At 42.2% G+C, this 16915-nt stretch overlaps 1 protein-coding gene across 2 annotated transcripts in view; it reads right to left on the bottom strand.

Moving 5' to 3' along the window:
- vps50 (VPS50 EARP/GARPII complex subunit) overlaps positions 1-16915 on the bottom strand; it is a 169693-nt gene that overhangs the window by 77324 nt on the left and 75454 nt on the right. For both annotated transcript variants that reach the window (XM_072676101.1, XM_072676102.1), the window contains exon 13: positions 13105-13243. In XM_072676101.1, the coding sequence (XP_072532202.1) occupies positions 13105-13243 (139 nt within the window). The remainder of the gene's footprint in view (positions 1-13104; positions 13244-16915) is intronic.

Below are 16915 nucleotides of genomic sequence, written 5' to 3'. Positions count from 1 at the left end.
TGGCTTGAAATAAAAACAAAATCCCCAAAAAGTCCAAAATTATTACATTCAGCTGCTCTTATCTCAGCTTATTTCTGTAGGTGTAGCTGCAGCTGCTCCAATATGACGTAGAATATCAGATTTTCATCAAGGAAATTCATTTTCTAACTGGAATACACAAGTATTTTATGTCTAATCTGTGTGTGTTTGTTTCTCAGAGAAGCAATTCCTCAAAAGCAGTTGAGAAAGAGCAGGAAATGCAAGAATTGCATGACCACTTTTCTCAGTTTCAAATTGAGCAGCAAATATATATATATATATATATATATATATATATATATATATATATATATATATATATATATATATATATATATATACACACACACACACAGACACACACACACACACACACACATTTTATTTATATAACTTTGCATTCCAATAGGGTTTCTGTAGCCGTGCATTTCTAGCTAGTGGATGAACGAGGAACTGCTGTGTACCCTAACTCACAAAATATTGATCATATGTTTAGTTGGCTAATTAATGGGGGTTTAATGCTAGGAAAGCTCATAGGCAATTTTTTTGGCAGGAGCGCTTTCGTTGGATATGGTCATTGGGGGAGGGGGGTCAGATACGCCCTTTCAGAACTTGATCAGTGTTTCAGCTTTGGTTGGGTGGAGGAGTCCTTTATTGTTGGCGCTATACAGAGTCAGTGTGTGTACATTTTTACAATTGTACATTCTGTAAATAAATGCTTTACCATAAGGGGAGTTTGTCAGGTTTTGGATCATGTACTTAACATCACTAATCAGCTCTAAGGATTGGCCTTGTTAGACAAATATTGGCCAATGGCACATTTGGGCTAAAATGTATTGATGGATACACAGATTGATCCAACTATCTCTAAGTCATCACCAACTAAGTCATATGGCTTTCTTGTGGCACAATATTTACATACCATAATGCTCCTATCAAGTGGCACACAACTGCGCTGTCTGCATCTTTTTACTGCAACTCTGCATCAAGATTTAGGGAAGTATTACGATAAAAGTAACAGATTTACACTAAAAGTGCATTCTACACAGTTCTGGTTAAACTTTGTCAGTTAATCTACGGTTCAAATGCATGCCAAACTGTGGAAGCGATTCATAAAGATCAACTATGATCCATTAACATTAGTATTTAGTCTTCCAGACCTCAACCTGACCTCCACCTTTCTGTCAACAGCCTAATAGTATTACAAACTGAGCAAACAGCTACCATAAAACACTTTGCAATCTTTTTACAGGCTTCTCCTGGTTAGGGGAACAGCATGAACATGGTTCAGACTTCCAACTGAACAGCAGAAACCTTGCGTGTTTATGAGTGCCCCACAGTGCTGATACTGAAAATGACCAAACAGTCTCTACATCACCATTAGACCTGCAGGCAGTGGGTTACTGGAGCCCAATCAAAGAGCTGCTGGCTGCAGACAATAGAGGGAGATTTTCCCTCGATCGTTTCAGGTCTAGAAGAGTGCAGCTATGCAAAGCCCCAGGGGAAAATCTCCTCTAGCCAACTGCTAGAAACAGCAAGAAAAAATATCACACCCCTGGCAGAATCCCCACAGACAGATAGACACACACATACACACATGTGCACAAACACATACCCCAAAACACATGCAGGGCCAAACAGCTTGAGTTTTCTGCATCCTTGGCTGGACGGGAGGTCGGCCCAACCGGACAACAAGTTCATGGGGAGGAGAATGGAGAATGGAACAACACTCATCTGGTTGCTGAATTATTTTGGACAGCAGCAGCTTTGTGTTTAGTGTAACAGTCTCCAATTCTCCTCCTGGAGAGCTACCTTCCTGCAGATTCCAACTCCAACCCAAATCTGACACCCCAAAATTCACCTCAATCAAAGACTTCTGAAAGCACTAATTAGTTGGATCAGGTGGGGGCGATTTGGGTTCGATCCAAAGTCTATTAGAAGATTGCTTTCCAGGAGCTGGAGACCACTGGTGTATAGGGACTCATTTGGGCTTCGGAAATCTCAATGTGCTTAATAATGGCCCCAGCATGCAGGAATGTCAACAGTAAGCTCTGCTCCACTCTACATCATTTCCCTGCATTACGACTTATGTCAGAGTGACACACACACAGCGTGGGTGTTTCTTTCTGACCACATTTTCTACATGACTGCTTTTGCAAACAGCCGGGCCAGGCTTGCTCTTTTAGCGAGGAACATTTCATAGAAACATTTCACACTGCACAGAAAAAAAAAACTTTTATGCTCTGATAAGATAATGTAAATACATACAGTTGGAGCACTGAACAAACACACTCACTTCAAACACGAGTGAGAGAAATGGAATGGACTGAGAGAGGAGTCATGGGCTTTAAAAAGGACTGTGAATTTTGCACCAAATCAAGTGTTCAAGAAAACACTTGACAGACAGTACACTTGGCTCTGAATATCTACTGCTCTGGGTTGACATTAATGAGGATACTGCATGCTTCACAATCCAGAACCTCACACTGGACTCTCCAGGGATATAAATAGTGACCACAGAGTATTTCATTGTACATTTAGTACTGTGATACCAGCCACATGAAAAAAACCTCATGGAAACCAGGAAGGATGGATGGGTGGATGGATGAATGGATGGATGGGTGAAAAAGCCAGACTATATGGAAGGATAAAGCCAGGATAGATGAAGGGATGAATGGACGAATGGATGGAAAAATCCAGGATGGATGGGTGGCTGGATAAAGCCAGGATATATGAATGGATGAGTGACTGGATAAATCCTGGACGGATGGATGGATGGATGGATAAATCCTGGACGGATGGATGGATGGATGGATAAATCCTGGACGGATGGATGGATGGATGGATAAATCCTAGACGGATGGATGGATGGATGGATGGATGGATGGATGGATAAAGCCTGGATGGATGGACGGATGGATGGACGGATGGATAAAGCCTGGACGAATGGACGGATGGATGGATGGACGGACAAAGCCAGGATAGATGGATGGATAAAGCCAATGTGGATAGATAAAACCAGGATAGATGGATAGATGGGTGGCTGGATAAAGCCTAGATGGATGGGTAAAAAGCTAGTATAAATGAAGGAATGAATGGATGAATAGAAAAATCCAGGATGGACGAATGGATTGAAAAAGCCGGGATGGATACACAGATGGATGGACAAAGCAACGATAGATGGATGGATGGATGGATGGAAAAAGCCAATATGGATGGATGGCGGAATGGATAGATAGAAAAGGCTTGGATCTGGGTATGGACAGGTGGATGGATAAAGCCAGGCTATATGGCTGTTAAATGGATAGATGGATGGATGGAGGAATGGATAAAGCCAGGATAAATGGATAGATGGAAAAGGACAAGCTGGATCTATAGATGGATGGGTGGACAGAAGGATGAAGCTGAAAATAAATATAGAAACTGCTAGCTGTTAACATTGAGTTGGGAGGAGCACTAAGTAACCTTATAGGGTGGCATGTAAAAGTTTGGGCGTTCCAGGTCAAACTTTCTATTACTGTACTAAATGAGTAAATTGTGAACAGATTTTCAAAAGGTATGAAGGTACATGAAGATGAATTTTTTCTTTAATGTTTAAAGCAAGAATAATTATATATCATTTACGATTTCAAAAGAACAAAAAAGGAAGAGTGCACCCTGCATGGTCAGTCACACCCCCTTGGGCAAGTATCACAGCTCATAAATGCTTTATGTAACTAGCTGAGAGTCAGCCCAGTTCTGATTTGGATGATTTTTACCTATTCATAGTTGCAAAAAGCTTCTAGTTCTGCAAGATTCTTTGTACATCTTGAGTGAACTGCTCTTTAGAAGTCTATCCACAGTTTTGATGATGTTAAGATTTTTAAGATTTCTAACACGTGTTGAAGTGGTGGCAGTGGTGGCTCAGCGGTTAGAGCGCCGGGATATTGATAACAGGGTTGTGGGTTCGATTCCCGGGCTCGGCAAGCTGCCACTGTTGGGCCCTTGAGCAAGGCCCTTTACCCTCTCTGCTCCCCGGGCGCTGGAGTTGGCTGCCCACCGCTCTGGGTGTGTGTGTGTACTCACTGCCCCCTAATACATGTGTGTGTGTGTGTGTTCACTACCAGATGGGTTAAATGCGGAGGACACATTTCGCTGTACAGTGTACAGTGACAAATACGTGCACCTTTACCTTCTTTTACCTTTAAGATCAGAGGACAGTGATTGCTGTGGCAAAACCTTCATCTTATGAGGTAGTCCATGTGGATTTAGTGTGTGGATTTAGTGTTTAGGACCATTATCCTGCTTTATGTTTTATATTTTTGTAGACAGTGTGATGTTTGCTTTTAGATTTATGTTATTTAATACAATAGATTCTTCCCAAAATACGTGCACCTTTACCTTTACCTTTACCTTCCCTTATTCCACTGGCTGCAACACAAGCCTAAAGCATGACTGATCCACCTCTTTCCTTTAATGGTTGGAGACATATTCTTTTCATGAAATCCAGCACCCTTTTTGCCTCCAATGCTCCATTTTTGCTCACTGTGACCAAAACATTTTATTTCAACACCAACACCCAATCAACAATCAACACCATCAATCATTTTCAAATGGCATCCGGCTTGTTTAAATATTTATTTAAAAACCTCAGACATTGAATTTTATGGCAAGGACACAGAAATAGTTTTCTTCTGATGATGTTTGCTTTAAGGTAAGATTTGTGCTAGTGTCACTGCACAGTAGAATAGTGCACCACCACTGCAGATTCTGCTAAATCTTCCTTTCATACATACTTTTTGATTTCTAGCAATCCTAGCAGTTCTCTCAAACAGTTGCCACTACCACTCGCTCTTCTTAGCAACCTATATTTACATTTAAGGCATTTAGCAGACTTATCCACTTATCCAGAGCGACTTACAAAAGTGCTTCGCTTTTTACTCAAGAAAAACCTCAGCTAGTTTGAATAAACTAAAAATTCAAAAGATACCTCTAAGCTTAGAGACTACTAAACACAAGTCAATATGGAGACCATAATACTCTATTATTCGCCCAACCTCACCACACGATAGGTCCAAATACTGCATAGTTTCCATGGTGTTTTTGCAAAATACATTTGTTCGAAGATATCCAGACACGCTTTGTAATTCTTCCAATAAAGATCAAGAAGAAGAAAGCGAGCTTCCTAGCCAGGGTCAGGGCACAGGATCAGCCATGCTATGATTCCTCTGGAGCAGAGAGTGTTAAGTCCCTTGCTGAAGGGGACAAAAGCGTGCAGCTTAGTACACCCGGCTTTTATACCCACAACCCTGTGATCAATAACCAAGCACTCTGACCACAAAGGTGCAAACTACCTATAAAGACTCATTATTTAGAAAAGAACAGGATAAGCAGATGTCTATAAACAGGGTATATTTTTTTACATTTAGAGACAAAGTGTGTGTGACTGATAGGACAACAGAGGGTCAAATTCCTGCTTTGTGAAGATGAGGGTAGCTTTGTTTGGCAGTTGGACACACCTTTCCATTAAGAGATGAACTCTGCCTTTTCTGGACTGCAGGAACCTGCTCATGAACAAACTGACATTTACTTTAATCAAATCACTCTGTTCATGCAGGAAGAAAGGTCTGCTCAGCGTACAGATGTAGCTAATAGGCTGTCATTCTGCTGCGACCTGCTGCAAATTATATCTCACATTTTTCAATAGCCGCTGGTCTCTTTCATCTACAGCTAGAAGAAATCAATCTTGCCCTCCATTCTGAGTTCATCTCCTGAGAGAAGAGCCAACCAGTCTCGTCTGATCCGAGGTCAGTGCTGTGACTGGGGTTTTGAGGTTAACCATTTTAAAACAGGTCTGATCTCAGGTGTATCTGTGTGGAGAAGCCGCTCAGCTCTGTCTGCCTCTATGACTCATCAGCTAATCACACGGCTGATTATTCTACAGCTCTCCTCATCTTTTTCTAGTCTGTGACCCAAAGGAATTTTCAGACCCTTATCAAAATGATCTTGATTGAATAACCTTGGACACAGAGTGAATTCAGACAAAAAGCCAGAGAATAAACTCTACAACATCTCACCAAAATATAGTCATTTAATGGCCAGTAATTTTAGATGGGCTGTTCCCTTATATTCACAGATTTTATCAGCAGTCATATATACCGGCTAATTATAACCTGGCATACAGAAATCATATTCCTATTGGCGGATAGTGTAAAGCACTGACCCAGCCCCTGGTTCAGGCTGCATTTGTATTGTAATTATAGTGTACACTGATGAGCAAAGTGAAGCAAATGAAGCGAATAATGTTGATGACCAGTAACAGTGGTGGATGTTAAAGTCTGGTATGCATTATATGGAAAGTGAACAGTCATCACAAGCTGGCAACAGGTTTTAGGACACACAAGGCTTACTGTTGGGCGGGGCAACAAAGTGAATTCCTGTCTGGTCTAAACTGACAAAAGAGTTACTGTTTTCTGCTACAGTCAGGCAGCCCATGCTAACTCCTGTCTACCATCGAACGCATCTTAGATTGTGATGCAGAAGAAGGAGGTCACTTGGTCCAATGGATTTTTCTTTACATTAGTGGATGGTTTACCTGGGGAAGTGACGGCAATAGCAAGGATTGTTCAGGAATGGTTTGAGGGGCATGACAGAGTTTAAGGTGTTGCCCTGGCCTACAAATGCTCCAAAATCTTGGCTGGAAAAAGTCTGGAAAAAGTCTGATCCACAGCAGATCCACCTCACAAAATGACAATGATACTACAGGGCACCTTCAGAGGTCTTGCAGAGTCCATGCATTGACAGGATTGAGGGTGGGAAGGTCCTAGTGGCAGGCAAAAGACCAACAGTATATTAGGCAGTTGATCATAATGTTTTGGCTAATCAGTGTATATGCTGTAGTTAAGGCACTTTAGCAGGTCAAACAACTTTCCCCACAGCTTAACCATCTCATTTAAATGGAGAATTTACAGTAGGCTTCATTAGTAGGCTTCAGCTTGCTGAACGCCCCTCTGAGTGGTTTATTTGCTTTCCAGCCCATCACTTTTCTGCTGCATTAACATTTGAAAAGTCATGGTGGCCTCCCATGAGGATGAGTGAACCGCAGGTTCAGTGCAAATTCACACTTTGCCACAAATAACAGCAATTAGCTGAGCTACAGAAGCCCATAAAATCCCCTTGACCGCTGTTTCATGATTCTGCGCAGGTGACAAATAATGACTTCTTATTATCTGGGCTCGGCACGGTGTTCGATGCTAGTGTGAAAAAGAGGAGAGAGGTTGGTGTTTGTTTTTGAGCTTCTTTGTAAAGGACAGGCAAGCAGGCTCAAGGGCAATCACTCCACTCGAGCAAGCCAAGGCACTGAAGCACAACTTCCTTATGAAGTTGCGACAAGTCTCGCAGGCCATCAGTCATCTCCCGCTTGTCCTCCTTTTCTCTGCAAACTCCCAGAACTAAAAGGCGACCAGCTGGGCTTTCACGAAAAGCACAGAAGAAGGTAAAAGACACCATCAATCAAATCTAGTCCCGAAAAAAAAGAGAAAAAGATTCAGTCTTAAGTCATTTTTTATGGATATTGCTTTTGACCACTGAGATTTGCAGTTGTTGGTGATAACGTGGCGTGCGAAATTAAACAGCAAAGCAAGTCACAGGCCAGCGAAGGCAATTTACCTGTTGACAGCACTGCCAAATGAGAGGAGGCGAGCAAAGCAGACTTAACAAGGACAGAGATGAATTCTGCAGGCAATGGCAGGCAACGAGAGGTGTAATTGTCAATTTGACACGAGACTGGGGCATTATTCAATGCTTCACACAGGCGAGTACCCAAGCATGCTTCAGTTTCCAAACTCAACTTTCTCAAAAGGATCAGGGCAGCAGGCGTGATGAAATTTGATGTTATGAAACACTATATACACCATGTCATGAACCCTGGCATGACAGGCAGCTCGGAAAACGGTTCCTGGGAAAGGAAAAAAAGAAAGTTCATATTTACAGCCAGAACTTTTTAGATTAGCCCATTAACCCTGCTCACTGCACACTGCTCTAAAAAACCATGAATCAGTGCTGAAATGATGCTGAAGACCACAGCTGCACCTTGTGCCTTCACTTCTCTCCAGTTTGTTCAGGGCATCAATGAGAAGGCTAAAGGAAGTCAGAGTGCAGCCAATCGCCTCTCTGCTGCTCCATTTGTGGTCATTAATCTTCTCCTAAAAACATTAATGCTCCCTCTCATCACCAACAATCAGGTGTGAATGTAATCTAGCGGGACGGCCAGGGAAATACTCAGCTTCATTACCGAAACAATTTTATTAAGTGGTGACATTAATGATCACCACATTAACCTGACAAGTTCAATATATCAGCCTCCAGATAGATTTGAGGTCTGAGGCCGAATGCCTGCTCGTTTCACAGATGACAGAAGGTAAAAGCACTCTTTGGGCGAAGCACGGCCCAAAGGACTAGTGGCCAAAGAATTACATTTACATTTATGGCATTTAGCAGACGCCCTTATCTAGAGCGACTTACAAGGTTATTCGTATTACACAGGGTGGCTAATGTAGTGTTAGAAGTCTTGCCCAAGGACTCATATTGGTGTAGCGCAGCAAAGTCACCCAGACCAGGAATCGAACCCTGCTCCCACATGCTGTTGTTGTAACGCAATGGCAGGTGGTGGTGTTATCTGTTGCGCCACACTAACCACGAATTAGCCAGCCTGTAAATCACTCCACTGAAGGCTTGCAGGGCATCGACCAAATCCTGGAACAAATAGCATCAGCAGCAGTTAATAGTGATGTGCCCTCATCACTATTATGCAATGTTGAATGGTATACAGGTGTCTGTTCGCTGATGTGGTGTAGCTGGGGACTTCATTTCTGCAAGCATGTCTGAGGAGATGGATGGCTTTACTTGCATCAGAGAAGAAATGTGGTCAGTCCTTACCCTCCTAGTATTGGAAGCATTATACTTTCTGCTCTGATTCAGACATATAATGACCCAAAACATACCCCCCAAAAGCATGGTCTTACATGATCAAGTCTGTCATCCGACCTCAACCAAACTGAGCAGGCAGAAAGACCCACTAACAAGACCAGGCAAAGAATCTTAACAAAGGGGCATGATGTCCATGGGTTCCATACTTTATGCAGACAGTGACTACGAACAATGTGTATCCACAATTTAGCCAATAAAAATAACTCCTTGTTTGAAAAGGTCCAACAATCACCAAGATGTCCAACATTCAGCAACTAAGAGAAAATGCACACCAAAGAAAGATCCGCAGACAGAGGTGTAATAACCTTATGAAAAGACAGTGAGGCTTGCTGCAACTTTCCTGGTGAAGACAATCTTGAGAAAGCAGAAGTTGATAAGGCAGAGCCTGGAAACTACTTTAGAAAGTTGCTGCTGGCCTACTCATATATCTGTGCAAGTTGGTCTAATTGATGACACAAGCAAGAATCCAGCGCTTATCTGGAATAAGCCAGACCATGACACCTCTGCAATGTACGCAGAATCTCTCCCTGTCGGCAGCTTACAATGAGCCAGTACATGCTGGAAACACATCTGCTGCTTTGTTAACGTTAGGGAATGAAAGAGAGAGAAAGGGTGAACGAGAGCTCGAGAGAAAGAACCCGAGAGTAAAATGAGAAAGATGGAGCTGTTTAAAGAGCTGGGCAGAAAAGACCAGGGATACGACGTCTGCTGAGCAAAACTGTACAGCTTTGTTTATCTAGTATTAAATGGCAATCATTCCTCACCCTTGTTTCAATGCCTTTCCCACCCACATCATGTGCTAGACAGAGACAGCGAGAAAAATACATTGCAATATATGGGTCGAGGACTACTATTGTCTCAGTGCAAAGCATTGATGTTCTATTTGCATTGCAAGTATGTATTGAACAGCATTAACGGATGAAGTGAGGGGGACACGGATCAGAGGGGACAAGTTCAATAAGCTGATGAGGTGGGCTGAGTCAATAACATTCGAGTGCAACACCCCCTCCCCCCCCACCACCACCACCATAATACACATGGTACGCCATTCACTTGAGTGGTTACAACGGTACTTTGGAGTGATTCAATGAATTTTCAATGTCAACCTCTACCCGTAACAAGCAGCAATCTATTCATGGCCTGTTCGACGACCTCAAAGACCGAAGCCAAGGGGAGAAACTGAGGTAAATGCTGCAAAACACACTGCGCTCAAAAAAACGAGCATCAACAGCCCCCTCAATTACCTGCGTGGGCTCCCTGGCCCCTGCCGTGCAAACACAGGGCACCAAGTAAAGCCACTTCCTTTAGAAAGGGAGCAATGACTGCAGTAAAGAGCAAATGCAAGGCCTATAAATCCATCAGCTGCACAGGTGGCAGGCATCCTAATGAAACTCCATCTCCATCTGCTTGCTTTGATTTAGAGTCACCAACAAAGGAGCCGGTGGCTGGAACACAGACCAATGTGTGGTGGCTTTATAAGAACAACACTTAAAGGTGGAGAGCAGCTGCATCGGAAAAGGCGAGATTGAGGAGAAACAAATAAGCAAGAGATATGGAGTCCATCTGCTGTTCTAACAACAGTAGTGTGAAACTTAAGATGGTCCAGAACCCAGTTTCTCAGACCATTATTAGGTGGGGCAGCCATGGCCTGAAGGTTCGAGAAGCCGCCTTTTGCTGGTTTGTTCCCCAGAACCGCCAGGACGCACCTGCGGTGCTCTTGAGCAAGGCATCCAATCCCCAAATGTCCCCCTGGGTGCAAATGTCAGGGCTGTCCAACAGTCTGGGCACGTGTGCTCACTGTTGTGAGGGGGAGTGTGTGTTCACTGCACAGGTGGGTTAAAAATATAGAGGTCAAACTCATGTGTGTGCAGCGTAAACTGCCACCGGTTCTTCCTCTTCTATTAAATGGTTCTGTTGGTCTTTGTTTCCAAACGCTTGGTTACTGTACATGTGTTTTACCTGTACATCTATTATGATGCTTATAATCACTAATTCCTCCTTTAGTAAAAGATCTAAAAGTCTGAAGCTTTGGTTCGGACATGAATAATACACGTGATTTATTCCAATAACCAATTTTTATGCACTGGGCTTTAAGCAAACATTCATCACATGACGTGAGAAAAAAAATCATACTGCTGAACTTCCTCCTTGACATTTAGCAGCTTCTAGACCCAAAAAGATTCAACAGAGTGATTCATACAGTACATGAATACTCACAAATCACAAGGCTCTTGAAGCACAGGTGAAGCTAGGTGGTGTTAAATGCCATGGAGAAAATGATGGGTTTGCATTGTGATTAAGATGTCACTGAAAAATAGTGCTCATGTTTTCTGTTAGCAACACCAAATGGGGAAGTTAGCTGTAGATCAGACAGAATCCAAACATATGAAGCCAAGCAGTAAAAATAAGTTTGTCGCCTGAAGTTCTTCTGCAGTGCTGCTCTGGGACTATGAGGTTCAAGAAGTGATTAAAGCTTGCTTATGTGGTTTCTGTGGTCCTTGTGTACTCCTTTAACTGCTCAAAATCATATTTCATCACATGGAGGGAGGGAGGAAGAGAGAGAGAGAGAGAGAAAATAAAAGGCCAAAAATTCTACTTTTATGGTTTATAGAACTATAAAATGTGACTGCTTTTCTTGTATTTGCATGCAAGTACGCAAGTATTGAGACACCTGCCCATTCACTGCTTTACTCCAAAATCTAGGGTATTAAAAAAAAGAGAGATCCTGCTTTCTCTACAGCTAGATTTCAGAGCATTGCTGTGAAGACATGTTTGCAGGTTTGCATGTTGGATGACCACAACCCCACCTCATCCTGAACTCATCATTCCAATGAACACAGGTGTGTGTGCTGTGGCATTAGGCATTTTGCCACTACCAAGCTGTGTGTGTGCATTTGCACGCAAAACATGAGCACATTGCCAAACAGACACAGTTAGGGATGTGATTGTTGTACAGCTGTAGTTTTAGCTCACATTTGAGCTCTAGCCTCCATTACAAATACATCATTACAGATTTACCTTGATTATTTTAAAATAATAAAACATGCTATTATACTTTTTCCACTTCTGTGTGCTGCACAATCTATAAGTTACTGATATTTACCCTATTAAAGTTGTCATAGAACGCATTTAGCCATATCATGTTGTTCTTTGATGGATAAATATTAAGTATGCAAAGTATGACTTTTGAACAATGCCCAGACCTAAGTCTATTTACAAAGCTGGGTTTAAACAAGCTGTTTTTTCTTTTACTGTGGGCTCGTGAATAATCTGAGCTCTGCTTTGACTGGCTAGTTTAACTCACCACAGAGGCCCAGACAGAAGCCACACAGCATAGCTTTTAGCACCGTACGTATTCCCACGTAGCAGGTGGTGTTCTCTATCTAGATTTAACGCTTAGCCAATCCCTATGGCATTTCCTAATAATATGGCTAGCTTTTAGCCTAGCACCTACTCACCTCCCTGGCATTAGTTTTCTGGCTACCAGAGTTCGAGCTCCCCTTCTACGGACACTAGCACAGGCACAGCTGCAGTCACAAGGTCAAGTTCACAAAGATACTACGTATACCCATAATTCTGGTGGTGATATGCTGCTCATCAGTGTTTCCAAAGTATACATTAGTGGTAAAGACTGACTTAAAAACTGACTATAAACTACACATTTCCAAAAGTAGTGGTTGTGTTTCATTGCTTCACCAGCTTTGAAAAGGTATCAAAAGGCTTTCACCAGTGGCCTGCGGGTATATAAATTTTGGAGGCATAAACAAAAAAAGCCAGGACAGAACATAAAAGTCTGAGGTTTTGAAATTGGCCTGTTTTCCAGCTGTTTTGGTTATGCAGGACTTCCTTTTCAAAGAAGAGACAACAGTGTTTGAGGTTCACAGTATGTCACTTCCATGCAGTGAACTCTCCTTATTCAACTAAGCCATGGATGCTACGCAAGTTTCCATATAAGGAACCCATTATTTAAGGATACCCAATTTTTAAAACTTGTGAATCAAACTTTGTCAGAATGCACATCCCCACTTGGCGTGAGGTACCTTTTTCATCCCTACTACTTTGATGGGGCTGAACATGCTGAACTGGTAATACAACAGTGGGGTTGCATAATGAATTCACCTGTATCAGGGACGGCCACCTCCTCCTCTTTGTCATGCTCCTCGTGCCACTGCATGGTCCGGTAGTAGCTCAGCATTACCTCCCACAGTGCCTTGCAGAGGTCCGTCAGGCAGGGGATGTAGCTGTCTGGAGTGATGTGCTGGTGGGAGAAAGATAAGAGCAAAAAAGTCAGTTCAGTTCAACTCCACTCAGTTCGAACCTTCCAGTAGACTTCTTTTCTACTTCCACCTCCCTCATAGACAAGTCTACAAAAAAAAGAGAGGAACAGATAAGTCTGTGACAGTGCTAACTAAAAAAGAAGTGGCGCCAAAAGAATAGAGGCAATTATTCTGAGATGCCGGTCTGATGCATGAAGAAAACAGCAGAAAGCGAAAGGTTATAATTTGTCCGTCACTTCTATTTTTAGTAGAACTGTAGTGTTGTCAGGCAACAGACACTGTCGGTTTATTGGGAAAGAAATGAAAAAGACCTTATAGATCATTTCATAATGTTTGATGAAGTCAGATAAACACCAACCATCCATAACATTAAACCACCATAACATTGTCCATTTAATCAGCTCAACAAACCATAAAGGGAGCCATGCTGTAGTTCTATAATTCCAGACTGTAGTCCATCTGTTTCTCTGCATACTCCGTTAGCCTCCTTTGACCCTGTTTTTCAATTCTCAGGACTCCACAGGACTGATCACCACAGAGCAGGTATTATTGGGGCGGTGGGTCATTCTTAGATTCTCAGCACTGCAGTGACACTGACACTGTGGTGGTGTGTTAGTGTGTGCTGCGCTGGTACGAGTGGATCAGACACGGCAGTGCTTTTAAACAGAGTTTTTAAACACATGGTCCACCTTGTAGATGTAAAGTCAGAGACAGAAGCTCATCCCATTGCTGCACAGTTTGTGTTGGTCGTCCTCTAGTCCTTTATCAGTGGTTACAGGGTGCTGCACACAGGATTCTGTTGGCTGGAAATTTCTGGTTGGTGGACTAATCTCAGTCCAGCAGTGAGAAAACTTTGATCCACTCGTACCAGCAAACACACACTAACACCACCACCATGTCAGCGTCACTGCAGTGCTGAGAATGACCCACCACCCAAATAATACCTGCTCTGTGGTGGTCCTGTGGGGTCATGGGCATTAAAGAACCAGGTGAAGGGAGACTCACACAGTATACAGAGAAACAGATGGACTACAGTCCGTAACTACAGAACTACACAGTGGTCCTATATGATAAGTGGAGCTGATCAATTGGACAGTGTGTGAAGAAACAAGGAGGTGGTGTTAATGTTATGGCTGACTGGTATAAATGCAAGAGTAAACTGAATTGTACAAACATGAATTTACTGTTGAACACAACATCATGGCAGGGAAAAATACATACTCGAAGTGCCTGAGCTACTGGTCTGTGAACAACCACAGACAGAAGCATCCTGCCGCTTTCTAGATTTATAAATTTGCCCTAAATCTCACTGCTGACATTTGAACATCTGTAAATCTGAGAGTGAGGGAGCAAGAATACACCAGAGATAAAGGGAGGAGTTTGCTGTGGACCTGGATGAGCATTTACCATGCATTCAATCCATCAAATCCACACAGGGTCCCAACACATTCCTTGGAGCATGATAATCATATTGAATACCACAGAGACTGAAACCAGTTCCAATCGGGGTCGGCCGTCAAAATGAGAAACTGTATTTCAAGTCAAGGAGGAGTGCATGTTCCACGTAAAATACAGTTTGGTCCACATTAGACCTCTGTGACATTAGAATTCGGAGGAGAAATCAGCTATACTCCCATTTCTCCGAGCCAACCCGTGGCCTAGGAGGCCATAATATGCAGAGCCAATTCCATCCAGCCTCCGAAGCGAGGAAGTGTGTACAGAAAGTCTGCCTGCACTGCAGGACCGGGACTAAGTGAATTACAGCCGTCCAGAAGCCAGGACAAGTTTAAGAGGGAAGAAAAGGCCCATGGTAACATGTCCCCCTGCTGTGGAAAAGCTAACACTCACGGCACTTCACAATTAATGTAGCGGGGCTTGCTCTTCACCTTTTGGGTCCAACCTGATCCAGTAGCGCATTTCGGAGTTTGCCTGCGCTCTATAAATTAGACACATCTACAGAGAATTCCCAGCTTCTCACTCTCCACTGCCAAACATGTCCTCGCTCTGCTCTGAGAAGCTGAGAAAAATACACACATAGGACATCAATAAAAAAATATGGCAGTAAAAGGACGTATATTAAGCAAGAAAATCAATCTGTTGGGGAAAAAGACAGAAAAGAAACCTATAAAAATACAAATAACTGCAATAAAATAACTGATCCAGATATTAATGACCACATCTTCTGAGGTGAAACACTTTATGATTCTTCCTCTGATGACGTGCATCACCACGGGCACACTCCATATCTCATTCCATCAGCTTGGTCAATTGAGATTTTACAAAAACAAAGGAGCAAATGAAAATGATCTCACACGTTTTTAATATTTATGTGTGAGATTACTGTACATCCTGAGTCTGAGTGGCTGAAATAAATCGAATTAAGGCCGAACTGAGTACAGCGATTGCGTTCAGAGGTGATTCATGACCTGGGGGAACACTGCAGCTGCGAATAAACAAGCTCACATGAATCCACCCAGCATGCATTATTGTACTGGAGATGTTCAGATTAATGGAGGGAACTGGAACTAGACAGGGAAACAGTAGTTTCGCATTTTTGATATGCATTATTTTCAAAGACTGAATTTTGTCCATAACAGTCATTTTAGGTCACCAGGGGATTTCCTTACTTTTGAACTCCACAAATTGTTCAGTTGCTAGAAAGAGTCTCAATGATTTTGCAAGTGTTCAGAGTTGTTTAATCATGCTGACACTGCTTCTATAAGCAGAAAGGAAGCATAGGTTGGGCTGAGAGTCAAAAAGAACAAATGAGGTACTGGATTTTAAAACATTACACTAAATTTTAAAAGGAAAATATAAATTTTTACATCTGTAAAAATATATATTTAAGATTTAAGATTCACATCTGTATCCATTATAATTGTTTCTATTGTTTAATAATATGTATTCAGATTGAGCTCATTTTTGGCCACAATATAATTGTCAGGTTGGGTGTAAATGTAAGACTTTAAGGAGAGCCCATTACCATGATTTAGCTACACTTAAACACTGTCAAAAAAAAAAAAAAAAAAAAACATGTGAAAAAATGCTGCAAACTTTTGACAGGCAGTATAAATTGCCACTAGAACAAAAAGTGCATCTCCCAAACTATTAATTAAAAGTAAATTGCTTTTTTAAATGATGTAATTGATTGTGCATGATTATGCTATATATGATCATTATATCAAAGACATAAAATGATCTTAAAATGGCAACATCATTTATCTTAACTGTCTGAAGTTCTCCACCCCGTTGTCAGGAGATTGTCTGCTCAAAGCAAATGTCAAGCAGTATTAAAGCACAATGGTTGAATAGTATTCCTACGTAACATAACTAAGAGGTCCACTATAGAGCAGCAGAGCACCAAGACCAAACACTTACAATGTTTGTGGTGGGCTGATGGTCAAAAAAAACCCAAGAACATACAAATACAAAGGATAAGTATGGCATGATAAATCCAACACCCTCACTGGCCACACATTGGACAGCTCTGCTCTAGACAATGTTGCACATCCTACAGAAGTGAGAAGAAGGGGAAAATCCCCCATACCAACTGCACAGACAGGATCACAGGCCTGCCGGCTGAGTCGCTGACGTGAGGATGAAAAAAAATTCATTGTTGCCAGGCAACTGAGAGTTGGGGGAGTGGGGTAAGG

This window comes from Salminus brasiliensis, chromosome 3 (genome assembly GCF_030463535.1).
Source record: "Salminus brasiliensis chromosome 3, fSalBra1.hap2, whole genome shotgun sequence".
In the NCBI taxonomy this organism is placed as follows: Eukaryota; Metazoa; Chordata; class Actinopteri; order Characiformes; family Bryconidae; genus Salminus; species Salminus brasiliensis.
Note: the sequence above shows the minus strand (reverse complement) of the source record. Positions and strands in the feature narration are given on the sequence as shown.